The 14,578-nt window shown below is 39.6% G+C and overlaps 1 protein-coding gene across 1 annotated transcript in view; it reads left to right on the plus strand.

The window, feature by feature from the left end:
- Positions 1-4,513: 4,513 nt before the first annotated feature.
- npr2 (natriuretic peptide receptor 2) overlaps positions 4,514-14,578 on the plus strand; it is a 90,137-nt gene continuing 80,072 nt past the window's right edge. Inside the window, exon 1 of the mRNA XM_061734487.1 lies at positions 4,514-5,524. Within this exon, the coding sequence (XP_061590471.1) occupies positions 4,726-5,524 (799 nt within the window). The 5' untranslated portion in view covers positions 4,514-4,725. The remainder of the gene's footprint in view (positions 5,525-14,578) is intronic.

Raw genomic sequence — 14,578 nt, forward strand, 5'->3', positions numbered from 1 at the left:
TCAATGAAAATGTCTGAAAAAAGTGACATTTCCCCAGGCTGGCTTTTTTTTTTAAATCATCCTCGAACAAGCCATTACTACGACGGAGTATTAGGGCCAAACTAAGACAAAAAAAAAAAAAATGGAAATTACGAGAATAAAGTCATAATATAATGAGAATAATGTCATAATGTTGCGAGAATAAAGTCGTAATATTATGAGAATAAAGTCGTAATATTATGAGAATAAAGTCGTAACATTACGAGAATAAAGTCGTAATTTATGAGAATAAAGTCGTAATATTATGAGAATAAAGTTGTAATATTATGATAATATAATTTATGAGAACTCTAAGAAGAGCAGTCTTGAGGAATATTGAGCATCTTGTGAAGTTATATATATATATTTAATATTAAGACTTTATTCTCGTAATATTACGACTTTATTCTCAAAATATTACGACTTTATTCTCAAAATATTACGACTTTATTCTCGTAATATGACTTTATTCTCGTAATTTCCATTTTTTTTGTCTTAGTTTGGCCCTAATACTCCGTTGTAAATTACAGACCAGAAGAAATAAAGTAATTTAAGGGTTTCTGTTTAAGTAGAAGCATGAGGTTTGATGAGGCTTAATGACACTGAGATATGTTTAATAACAACCCAAATTCAATTTGTTTCAAAGCAAAAATGATCATGTCAAACTGGAAACGGAAAGAAATATCTCCATGTGGCCACAAGAGGGCAGAGCTCTACCTGGTTTCTAATTATTCAACAGGAAGTGATAAATGCATTTCAGCTAAATATTACGTCACAGCTGTACACCTGCATCAATTTCTGCAGAATGGTGAAGGAGTGAAGCACACAGGTGAGGTCTGAACAGAGCCAGTGTTCACTGCAGAAAGGTCCACAGTCCATCACAAAATACGATTCTGTCCTGGAGACAAGAAAGCATTCATTACAAAAATAAATAATATCATGTAGCCACATCTGCAAGTAACACTAAAAGTACACATTGCTATTTTAATTTGTAGCTTTACGAGTACTTGGTCAGATCTTTCCATGAAAGGATGCACGCAGCTCTTCAGCTGAGTGGAAACAGTCATGCGCTTATAGTCTGTTTGAATAATAAAGAGCCTGCAGGGTAATTTAGGAGAGGAGATAATCGTTTGACTCCCAGCTCAGAGCAAAGCACTGACTCCCAAACTGACCTCTGATCTCGCTTAAGAAGTGAAGCGCTGCCTGCGAGCCAGTTCTGGCAGCAAACGTCCCACCGCCTGTGAAAGAAATCAAAAGGAAAAACCGGAGTTGAAAACAGGAATACTTGTACAACATTATGCTGGCCTACAACACACCTCACAAACCACAAAGGATTACTTCAAAAACCACTAACTGAAGGCTTATGCCCTCATTGTTCCACAACTTGAGTGGAAAAAATCTGCACAGACCTCATATGGGAAGTGCACGCAAGAGGTCTCAAGAATCTCACAAAACTAGAACTTATTTCCAGGAACAATGTATGAGAGTCCTCCAAAAAACAACTGAAAGCCTTTACTTTCCTTAAATCTGTGACACAAAAATGTATGTTTCATTCCCTTTTGAAATCTTAGGTTAAAACTATAGAATACTAATACAAAACCTCTGCATGCCTCGGTAAGTAATCAGAAAAGACTCCTGGCAACGACAACAAATGCTCTCCACATAGTTAGTAGTTCAGTCTCAGATCGTCGGATTATCTCAGATCACATTGCAGTGGCGTCAATTCAGTCAAACTAAGGTATGGCAAGGTTACGAGTCACAGAACTTAACTAGAGTATCAATCAACACGTCCAGCAAATACTCATCACAGAAGTCTGCTATGTACAGTAGTTTATCTGTGTGGTCAAGAAAATTGGAACTTTTTCAAATGCAGTCTCGCTCACTGCAAAAACTCAAAATCTTACCAGGAATATTTGTCTTATTTCTAGTTAAAATGTCTAATTTTTAGTCAAAAAATCTCATTACACTTAAAACAAGAGTCATTACCAGAAAAATAACTTGTTATTTGACCATTTTCACCTGTTTCAAGTTAATTTTCACTTGAAATAAGTAGAAAAATCTGCCAGTGGAACAAGATTTATCTTCTTATTACAAGCAAAACAATCTTGTCCCACTGGCAGATTTTTCCACTTATTTTAAGTGAAAAAGGCTACGAATGTGAAACTGGATGTATAAAATATTTTCTGATGTTATAGCCCCCTGGAATAGGGATCCCCAAACAAGATGTTTATTTTTTCATGTTTCCACATCAAACACTTTAATTTATATCGCGGAAGAAGATCTGATGAAACACATTTCACTGATGAAGGCTACAAACGGGTATAACCTGAAGTACCCCCTAACAAGGGGTTTTTGTTTATTTGGACCTTGGTATGCAGACCTATCAAGTGCTCTAAAATATTTTTACTATAAATCAAACTTTTAGTGTCCTTCAGTTATTGCAGTTCGTGAAGTCTGTGAACAACAGTCATCTGCAGTCATTTGTTGGGGGAGAACATCAGTCAAAAAGACCTGAAGCATTTATTGCACAAGTTACTAAACATATTGATCAACACTGAAAGTCCTGAAAACACATTCAGAGACTTCAGGCTCACGGCGATGCAGGCCGGGGGGAGATCCCTCCAGACTGGCGCTGGAAACATTCACAGTGACTTCATTACTGACTGAATAATATGAATTATCTGCTTTTCCAGTATGAGGCAGTATTGAATTTAACTGAACTGTATCACTGCTTTAGATGCAGGGATTTGACTCATTTTATACCTTTTCTATCTCAACTTAAAGAAAACAGAGCATTGCAAAAATTAAAAATTAAAAAATAAACAGAATGCACACATAAAAACATTATTAAATTGTTGGTCATTGTTACTAATGCTACATTTAAAAATGTAGCATAAGTACTCAATTATATGTCAGATTCTGGACCAGTACTGAGACACAAACTCGCTCCCCAAGATTACTGGAAAGTATGAAATGTCACTCTGTATTTACATGTAGGCTATCACTGTGTGTGTCTGTATGTGTGTTGCAATTTTGCAAGACAATTAACTTACAATTTGTTTTTGAGGAAATGTCATCTAAAAGTCTCCACAAGTCCCTGATGTCAAAACATGCCAGTGTTCACTAAAAACTACTAAAACATATTAGCCTAATAAACCAAGGCAGAGAAGAACCCACCGGAAAAGAAGGTGAATATTAACAGGCAGGGGGCGACTCACCTCTATATTTTTCTCTTTTTTTTCTTTCTCTCTATGGTGAGATTTTTCACCATAGGCTACACTGCAAAAAATAGATAGATAAGTACATAAAGCTAATTTTAAAGTATATGTTTGCTTCTAGATCTACTGTTAAGCCCGATTTCTCATAGCACATTCACTCCGTTTCCAGATGTGATTCTGATAGGGTTTATTTTGCCTCAGGTTATATTTCAGATTCAAGAAAGTGATCCAGGGTCTCTATTACTTTGCTTGTTGGCAAAAATACCGTCCACTAAAAGAAACCTACGGCCAAGTTTGATGACGGATAGAGATCATCATGGAAGACACTAGTGCTGGGCGATATTTTACCGTTCACGATATACCGTCAAAAAAATTCCCCACAGTAAGAATTTGTCATCTCGCGGTATAAATGATAAATTCCCGTTGATGACGTTTTTGTGTAAAGTCGGATTTATGGTTCTGCCTTAAATCGACGCACAATGTACAGGAAAGAAAGAAAGAAAGAAAGAAACCAGAAAGAAAGAAAGAAAGAAACCAGAAAGAAAGAAAGAAAGAAAGAAACCTGAAAGAAAGAAAGAAAGAAAGAAACCAGAAAGAAAGAAAGAAAGAAAGAAACCAGAAAGAAAGAAAGAAAGAAAGAAAGAAAGAGAAACCTGAAAGAAAGAAAGAAAGAAAGAAAGAAAGAAACCTGAAAGAAAGAAAGAAACCTGAAAGAAAGAAAGAAAGAAAGAAACCAGAAAGAAAGAAAGAAACCTGAAAGAAAGAAAGAAAGAAAGAAAGAAAGAAAGAAAGAAAGAAAGAAAGAAAGAAAGAAAGAAAGAAAGAAAGAAAGAAAGAAAGAAAGAAAGAAAGAAAGAAAGAAAGAAAGAAAGAAAGAAAGAAAGAAAGAAAGAAAGAAAGAAAGAAAGAAACCTGAAAGAAATGAGCCTGAAAGAAAGAAAGAAAAAACGATAAATTCCCATTATTGACGTTTAGTAGCATTTAGTATTCTTTTAGAGCAGTGATTTGGGGGCTCCAAAGACTGAATGTGGTGACAGATTTATAGTTAAAAAGATGGAGTTGAATTGGTATTTTTTTTATCGTCAGTTTTATCGTTATCGGGATAAATGCCAGAAATTATTGTGATACATTTTTTAGTCCATACCGCCCAGCACTAGAAGACACAGCGATTTAACCATCATTTGCAAGGCACTTTTTGCAGTGTGTGACGTGTGGGGGCCGAGCAGAGCAGAGCAGAGCGCTGCTCTGATTTAACTTACAGTCATCTGTGCGCTTGTTATCACTCTCCATGAGGCTGTCGCCGTGTGGATCACGCTGCAACTGGAAAAAGTCGCTCTGGAAGTAACAAGAAGTTCGTTTTAACACACATTTACGCACAGGGAGAATGATGGCACAACTTGCGGGTACATGATGACGTTTCTGACTCCTTGCAACTTTTGAGGGAAGTAGAAAAGAGAGAGCGAGAGAGACGGCCAGGGGTGGCGGACACATGTGGTTTGGTGTAAAACGGAACCAGCCGGGTGTCCTCTCCCAGCAGCAGTGCGCTCCCCGCGGCCGCGCGTCGCTCCCCGGGAGGACCATGCATGGATGCGAGGCTGCGCTGCAGGGATGCTGCGCGCTGCTGCTGGCCGCGCTCTCCTGCGTCCTCCTCCTCCTCCCCGGCTGCACAGGTAACATCACCGTGGCGGTGATGCTCCCGGACAACCACCACAAGTACCCATGGGCCATGCCGCGCGTCTTCCCGGCCATCCTCATGGCGCACGAAGACCTGCACGGCAAACACAAGCTGCTGCTGGGCCGGACCGTGCACATCCTCAACTACAGCACGGAGGACCCCGTGGCCGGTTCCTGCGCGGAGAGCCGCGCGCAGGTGCTGGCCGTGGACGCCAAACTGTACATGCGTCCGGACGCGTTCTTCGGGCCCGGGTGCGTGTACCCGCTGGCCTCCGTGGGGCGCTTCGCGTCCCACTGGAAGCTGCCGCTGATCACGGCCGGGGGGCCGGCGTACGGCTTCGACCAGCGGGAGGACTACCGCACCATCGTGCGCAGCGGGCCGTCCACCACCAAGCTGGGGGACTTCGCCAACGTGCTGCACGCACACTTCAACTGGACGTCCCGGGCCGTGGTGATCTTCCACGACCTGCGCAAGGACGACCGGCCGCACTACTTCCTCGCTGAGGGGGTTTTCCTGAACCTGAAGCAGGAAAACATCACGGTGGCAGCCCGGCCCTACATGGAGGACCAGGACTACAAGGAGCTGGTTGCTTTCATGAAGGAAAGCGGGAGAAGTAAGTTTGAAAACCTGCTAAAGGCGCATTAAGCCACTGTTTGGCTTAAGGGTTTTCTACCACTATAGGGGAGTTTTTACCTGCCATTGTTCATGTAATAATTGCTCGGGGGTCATGATCTGGGTCTCTGGAAAGCACTTTTAAAAAATACTCCTGTAGAAGTTGAAGTATCAACTCAAGTTTTTTACTCAAGTAAAAGTATAAAAGTACTGGTTTCAAAACTACTTAAAGTATAAAAGTAAAAGTAATGTAAGGGGGAAAAAAGCCATTAAGGACAAAAGCCATTGAAAATGAATGCATCTTAGTATAATGCAAATATATTAAAGAACCATATATGTGTACTATTGAGCATTAACATGTGTTTCAGAGAGCAGGAGATATGATGACTAGTTGCCTATAAGTATTGTAATGGTGCAAAAAGTCAAACTTCAGAGGCATGTTATCATTTATCCTAACATTTATTGGAATGTACATCCAAGTTTAGTTGCAGGAATCTGAGGGAACGGATGTAAAACTGGACAAGAACATCTGAAACAACCACAACCAAATTCACTCTATCCGGATGGAGCAATTTAACTGGATAGTTTTTATTTAAAGGCCGAAATGAAATAGAGTAACGAGGCTGTTTTTAAAATGTAAGGAGTAAAAAGTAAAAAGTTGTCTGAAAAATAATTACTCCAGTGAAGTATAGATAACCAAAATTTCTACTTAAGTAAGGTAACGAAGTATTTGTACTTCTTTACCTGACACCTCTGCTATAGAGACAACTTTTGTTGTATTAGACGCTATAGCCTACAAATAAAATTGAATTGAATTAAAAAGCAGAGTGCAGAAAATATATAAGGTTTTTTTATGAATATCTGCAAAAGTACGTAAAATCACTTCCATGAATAGACTAATTAAAGTTAAGAAACACTGGCGTTGATGATGGCATATGAGCCACATGTGCCACATACAGTAACCCCACATAAACCGGAATTATGGTTCTGCGTTAAATCGACGCAGCCTACGGCGTAAGGTACGCGTTGGTGTAACGCGGAACCATAAATCGTGCCCTACGGCGTAGTCTCTGCGTTGGTGTAACGCGGAACCATAAATCAGCCTTTTAACCCCGCCATATGACCTCTGGGTCACCGGTGTCACGTCTGAGCTCAACATGTATCCCTACAGCCCAGATTAGTCCCAAACTGTGTCTGCTATCAGGTCATGTTTTCTGCTTGAGCAAGTTTTGTAACTGTAGTCTGTGAAGCGCTTGAGCTTATCTGGAAGTAAAACAGATCACCAGCTGGAAACCATAAAGATAATGTCAGTGGATGTTGTGCATTGGAAACAGTCTATTTGAGTCCTCCAATGCCAGCCGCCTGCAGGCAGAATTATGGCCCTTATTTAAGGGAAACAATACGTTGGGTTTAAAAAAAAACAACCAAACTATCTAATTTGCATCATCAGTTTGAAGAGTTTTATAAAATGCGTTTTACCGAAGGAGGTCGACTTTGATGCATTCCTCCAACAGACAGTAGGAAACCTTGTTTATTGCACAGTTATTACGTAGGAATGTTCAGACTGTGCGCTCGGCTGCTTGTGCTGGTTTACTACACCTGCAGGACCACCACGCGCGTTGTTGTTTTATAGAGGAGTGAGAAGTTGTTGCTAAATGTGCACACAAAGAGTTGGCGTTTGTGTTGTTTAATTCAGCCCGGTATATTCTTACCACTACTACTACTGTCATTTAGCAGACGCATTTATCCAAATTGACCTACATCTGAGAGAACAACGCAATTAAATCACATAGGAGGGTACAGCTGGATAAGTGCTTACAAATCCAAGTTGGGCCCTCAAGTCGTCTTCAGATCCAGATGACCCCCCCCCCCAAAAAAACCCAAAACAACAACTAATAATTCAAAAAAAAAGTTTCTCATGCTGCTTAATAGACGTTTCAGCAAATCAGAAAATGTTTCTATTTGATTAAATACAAAACACAGACAACAGGGAGCAGATGTTATGGTTCTGTCCTGAAGTTTAATTAACTGGCAAAATACTGAGACAGACTTAATCGTTATTGTTTGTAGTGAAAATGCAATTTCGTGGCTGTCTGGATGGCTCCCACACAGCTGCACGATGTTGCATCATTTGTAAAAGGAATTATTCTCTCCTGAACTGGAAGATTGGAGCATCAAGAATGAGGGCGGGGAGCAACCAGCCAAAGCTCATGAATGAACTTTTTAAACGAAGGAAATGTACAGAAATGTCTTGGACACGCAGGTCATAATAATCCAAAAAAAGCAACTAACAAAGTTTCAGATTTATAAACATTCAAGGAAAGTTTAACGGGAAATATGAATGTTTTTGCAATGATAAATTGTGGCAATGTTAGAAGACCCCGACAAACAGAAGTTTTGCTCAGGAAAAAACGTCTGTTTAATGGTTTTTAAGGAGGCAATTAGAAATGCTCTACTGACAGCTAAGAGATAGTACTGGCTGCTCTGGAAGTTTGGCGATTTTCCAGACACATTTCATTTCAACTATGAGTGATGTTTTTTTTCTTCCATTTAAGTGTATCTTTAGGCGGAATCTGTAGTGACCCGCATCTGCAGCTTCAAAGTGAAAGTATTAGTATTGCCTTTCAAAATATTTGATCAAATGATATCTCATTCTTGCAGATTTTCGTCTTTGTTTTCTAATTCGAATTTAATGAATATGTAATTTATGGGATCCAGAAATGCATAACTCATCCTGACATCCAGCGAGAATGCTTGGGTGTGTTGCAAAATCTTTTTTTTTTTTGCCATAATTCGTCCCATTTGGAGGGAATCATCTTTGGAAGCAGAACAACATTTCTGAGCTAAATCTTCTTCCTCTCAGTAAATGTTGTAGCAACATGTTTTATTTGCACCGTGAAATAAAACAAGCTGTAGAAGTTTTCATCTGCTGTAATTTTAACAGTGTAAAAGTAGTGAAAATGATGGTACAACAGCAAGGAAAAGAGGTGAGAGGTGCAGCCCCCGCCCCCCACTCCATTGATGAATTATGGAGCTGCTGCAGTTAGCTGGAGGTCATGGGAGCTAATGGTTTTGTTAGGGCCTGCCCTGGATCAGCTTTCAGCTCACTTTTATCACAGTAGATATCCCACGGGCTATCAGCGCCGTTGAGTCATGTGACTGCAGACTCGCTTCAAAAAGGAGGTGGTGGAAAAAAAAGAGCCTTTAATGTGAAGTTACAGATTATTGATCAGGTCTGTGCTCATCTTTGTACTTACGTCTAATTCTCCAAATTCTTTTTTGTAAGATGATTTCCTATAACAGCAACGTGTTTTCAGTAAACTTTGTTTGTTTCGCGTGCAAATGTATCTTTCTGCAGGGCTCAAATATAACGTTGAAAGCAGTTTAATATCTGTTTCAAAAACAGAAAACCATCAGGGATGATATGGCCTTAACATACAGTAATCCTCTATTATCGTTTCTTTGATAAGCGCTAGAAAACAGTTATTCATAATGGTATAATTAATGAAAGGACACTGACCAGTGCCTGCCTACGCTGCAGAAAAGGGATGGATGAATTAACCACCATTTCATTCATTTAGACGCAATAAGAATGTGACTAAAATCAACGCTGGACTGTGAACTTCCTGTGTTCTTGTAAAAGTTTCAGTGTGATTGAATGACTTCCACATCGGAAAAACCAAAGTCACAGCAACTCTAGTTTTAGCTGCTGTGCACATCTCTCAACTTTATATATCCATCCAGGGCCGCCGCAAGGGGTGTGCGAACCGTGCGACCGCACGGGGCCTCGCGCCCCAAGCGGCCTCGCGCTATGGGCCGTTTTTTTTTTTTTTTTTTCCAAAATGTATTTATTTATTTTTTTCATTTTTTTTTTCGTTTTTTCCCTTATAAATATCAACAGTCACGTTCCATTACAGACCTAAATGTGTACTATTCTGTGCATATCAATAAATATATGTGCAATGATGCACATGTCTGTTGTTCAATACAACTGAGTCAGACCAAGCGCAGACACAAGGTGCTCTGATCCAGACGGGGGGAAGTGGAACAAACTGTCACACAATGTTGAGAGAACGAGACAGATTCAGGAAATTTCCATCAGGGGATGAAAAAAGAAAAAAAATTAAAGAAAATGGAAGAGTTTAATGCCTCTCTGAAAGGCTTGTTTGATAAATTTGTTACAAAAATCACCGATCCGACCGGGTCTCAAGCAGCTGTGGGGCCCCGCGTCGAGGCAAGATGATGATGAGGCAGGGGAAGGTATCCAGTATTTTGCTAATTGGAGAGTTAAAATTGCGCATGTAGACACCTGATCCGACCCGAAAAACCCAAAATGCGCAGCGCTCGGTACGCTCACGCGCGAGGGCCCCCCCCCGGCCATTTCGCACAGGGCCTCGCAAATCTCCCAGACGGCTCTGTATCCATCCATCCTTTATATTCAACTGCTTGTTATTATTCAGGGTCACAGGGATCTGCTGGAGCCTAATCTAAATCTGTCATAGGGTGAAAGGCCGGAGTACAGCCTGGTCAACAGTCCACCGCAGGGGCATATGGAAGTGCAGCTGTATGAGCTCCAATAATCATGTCTACCTCATACTGCTGCACCTTTCACTTTTTAAAGATTGTATATATGTTAATAAGAGCTGTCATTTGTCTATTACCTATTTACTATTACCTATTTACTGTATAGTGAGCGAAAATAACCGAGTCAAATTCCACGTCTTGTCTGACCTGACCTGATAAACATGATTCTGATTCTGATATAGAGAGAAACCACACACACCCAGACACACACCTACAATTTGGACTCATTCATTAAACCGACATGCATGTGTTTGGAAGAAAAACCCAGAGAAAACCCACACAAGCTGGGCGAAAACCAGAAAGGTGAAGCACAAACCAGGAAGCGTTTCAGATGTTTCAAGACCGACAGGAACTGCTATGACCAGTAGCAACCACAGCACTCATGTCATGTGGAAACATCCTAAAACTGCACTTTGTTTAATGACGTTCCTTTTACTGTAACTACTTGGGGAAACTTTTTCCAGGAGAAAAAGAGGAAATATAGGAAGCTTTTACACTAAAATCACCACAGTAGTTACACCTAATATTGTCCATTGACTCTTCCAGCATGTATTTGGAGGGATGAGGAATCAATGGCTATCCTGTGATTATCCATCCATTGATTTTCTATACTTATGTCATCCTGCCCAGGGTTACAATGGGCTTGGAAGCAATCCCAGTTTTCATCTGGTGACAGTCGAGTTGCACTATGGAAAAGCCATCCTTTTATAAATAATTGAAGATTTATACTGAAATCTCCATAATAAGCATAGAATTATGCTTTTTTTTTAAATTAAAAAGCATTTTCTCACTTTTATCTGTTTATCATGGCACCATGTCACAGTTTACTGTGGATCTTCTGTTTTTAACCAAAAATAGTCCCTAAGACACATTATACATTCACACTTTGGCACTAGGCTACCAGAGACATTTTCTTTGCTGGTAACATAGAAAACCAACGAGGAAGTAAATTATCAGCCTGGTTAAATTATTTTTTTCTTCCTTTTTTGCATTTTTAATGAATCAGTTTCCACACAGTGTCCACATGGTGAACATATTCCAGCTCCCTTCGAGGTGCAAGACAGACAAGACTTGATGCTTTTCGATCTGGTAATGGAATATGTGAGAAGAAAATCTATGCCATCAGACGGTGTTGTTGTTTTTAATGTCTCATATACATGTCAGGGGTTGGCAGCTCAGAGTGAGAAATGAACAGGGAGTCTCTTTTTCAATATCATTCTGATGGGACTTTACTGTAATTACAGAAATCCTGTTTCCCGTGAAAGCCCCACCAGGTGACAAACACATCTCCCTAATAGACTTCCTGTTGAGTCTTTGTATGCAATTATCAATGAAGCATGCAAATCAGTGAAAGGTTCTCATTTGAGAAGCAAAGCCAGACAGTTAAAATCTACATCAATTAGGGAAGGATTTATCTTCTAAAAGCAGGGTAAAAAATCTGACAAGAGATCTTGTTTCAAGCCTCTCTAGATCATTAAAAAAAATTGCATGTCAAGATTATTATGTACAAAGAAAAAAACAAACTGTAACAGAAAAGATATATTTATTTTGAACTTTTCCAAGATTTGACTTTGGATAAGTGGAAGTTACTGTAATGGATGGATGGATGGATGGATGGAATGGATTATGGATAGATGGATGGAAAAATTGATGGATGGATGGATGACTGGATAAATGGAATGCATGGATGGATGGATTGATAAATGGATGGATGGATGGATGATGGATGAATAAATGGAATGGAAGTATGGATAAATGGAATGGATATATGGATGTATGGATAGATCCAAGCCTCGCTAGATCATTAAAAAAATTGCATGTCAAGATTATTATATAGACAGAAAGAAACAAACTGTAAATGAAAAGATATATTTATTTTGAAGTTTTCCAAGATTTGACTTTGGATGAGTGGATGGATGGATGAGTGGATGGATGGATGATGGATGGATGGATGGATATACGGATGGATATATGTATGGATGGATGAATGGATGGATGGATGGATATATGTATGGATGGATGAATGGATGGATGGATGGATTACTGGAGTGGATGGATGGATACATAGAATGGATGGATGGATGGATGGATGGATGGATTACTGGAGTGGATGGATGGATAAATAGAATGGATGGATGGATATATGGATGGATGGATGCATGAATAAATGGAATGGATTATGGATAGATGGATGGAAAAATGGATGAATGGATCGATGGATGGATGGGTGGATGGATGGATGGATTGATAAATGGATGGATGGATGGATGGATGGATTGATAAATGGATGGATGGATGGATGGATTGATAAATGGATGGATGGATGGATGGATGGATGGATTGATAAATGGATGGATGGATGGATGGATTGATAAATGGATGGATGGATGGATGGATGGATGGATGGATTGATAAATGGATGGATGGATGGATGGATGGATGGATTGATAAATGGATGGATGGATGGATGGATGGATGGATGGATGGATGGATTGATAAATGGATGGATGGATGGATGGATGGATGGGTGGATGGATGGATGGATTGATAAATGGATGGATGGATGGATGGATGGATGGGTGGATGGATGGATGGATGGATGGATGGATGGATGGATGGATGGATGGATTGATAAATGGATGAATGGATCGATGGATGGATGGATGGATGGATGGATGGATGGATTGATAAATGGATGGATGGATGGATGGATGGATGGATGGATGGATGGATGGATGGATGGATTGATAAATGGATGGATGGATGGATGGATGGATGGATGGATGGATGGATGGATGGATGGATGGATGGATGGATGGATGGATGGATGGATGGATGGATTGATAAATGGATGGATGGATGGATGGATTGATAAATGGATGGATGGATGGATGGATGAATAAATGGAATGGAAGGATGGATAAATGGAAGGGATATATGGATGGATGGTTGGATGGATGGGTAAATGGAATGGATGGATGGGTGGATACATGGAATTAATGATGGATAGATGGATGGAAAAATGGATGGATGGATAAATGGATGTATGGATAGATCCAAGCCTCGCTAGATCATTAAAAAAAATTGCATGTCAAGATTATTATATACACAGAAAAAAACAAACTGTAAATGAAAAGATATATTTATTTTGAAGTTTTCCAAGATTTGACTTTGGATGAGTGGATGGATGGATGATGGATGGATGGATGGATGGATGGATGGATGGATGGATGGATGGATGGATGGATGGATGGATGGATGGATGGATGGATGGATGGAGGGAGGGATGGATGGATGGATGGATGGATGGATGGATGGATGGATGGATGGATACACAGGTAGCATAGAACACAAAAACAACTAAGCAACAAAAACCACATAGAAAACATTTACATGACTAGCAAAGCAGAGTGAAATGAAAGTCATGGATCAGTCAGTCACTCATCAATCATTCATTGATTTGCTTCAAGACAACCCTCTAAGCTTTTGTTTTAAACAGAATTGACATAATGCATCACAGTATCTTTTCCTTTATCACTGGCTGTTGAATCTTGTCCCTCAGCTGAACACACACTCAAAATGTTAGACACGTGAACCACATTTTCTGACCCACATGCTTTAAAAATTGTGCAGCATGTCCACAATTTTCATGAGGTAGAGAGTTCAAAGTTTATTAGATACATCCACAGAGCAAAAATTTGTCAAATTGCCCAATTTTGCCTGACGTCACGCATGATTTTGTCTTAAGTAACTACCAGCTCAGAAACTCCATCATGATAACACCCTGTCACTGTGCTTAAGGACAGCTAATACATTAAATGACTTGGTGACATCACACAGCCAAATAGGGTTAGTTATCCAGCCTCCCCCTGCTTATCTTATCACTTCACATGCACGTCGGCAGAGACGTGAGCCAATTCCATCCCTTAAAAGTCTCCAATATGAACTAATCTAAACTAATCTAATGTTTCCGAGTTCCAACATAAACATCCAGATAACAATACTGACACCAATGTTGAAGAGTAGTTGTTCATGTTGTTTTCAAATTCAACATTTGTAATAAAAGTGTAAAACAGTAGAAAAATAAACATTGTCCAACCTTTCAAATAAGCTAAAAACAACAGTGCTTCATCCCAACAGAATAAATCCAGTAGGGCTTTCGCAACAGCCTAAACTTACATGTTTAAAGGTCTAATTCTTTTGGTATTTTGACCAAAGGATTTCAGGGAAATTTAATTAGGACCTCCAGAAACTATGTCAACTTAAAAAAAAAAAAAAGGCAGAATAAGTCTCGGTTAACGATACGTAGTTTCATATGACAGAAAACTCTTTCAATTCTTAAGTTCGGTGAATTTTTTTAAATCAAAAATAGATAAGCATGGAAAATTAAAATATTTTTCCAACAAGAACCAGATACCACTTGGATACAGACTGGAATCTTAACAACTCTGACATCCTGAGTGGAGTAACA

This window comes from Cololabis saira, chromosome 11 (assembly GCF_033807715.1).
Source record: "Cololabis saira isolate AMF1-May2022 chromosome 11, fColSai1.1, whole genome shotgun sequence".
NCBI classification, from domain to species: domain Eukaryota; kingdom Metazoa; phylum Chordata; class Actinopteri; order Beloniformes; family Belonidae; genus Cololabis; species Cololabis saira.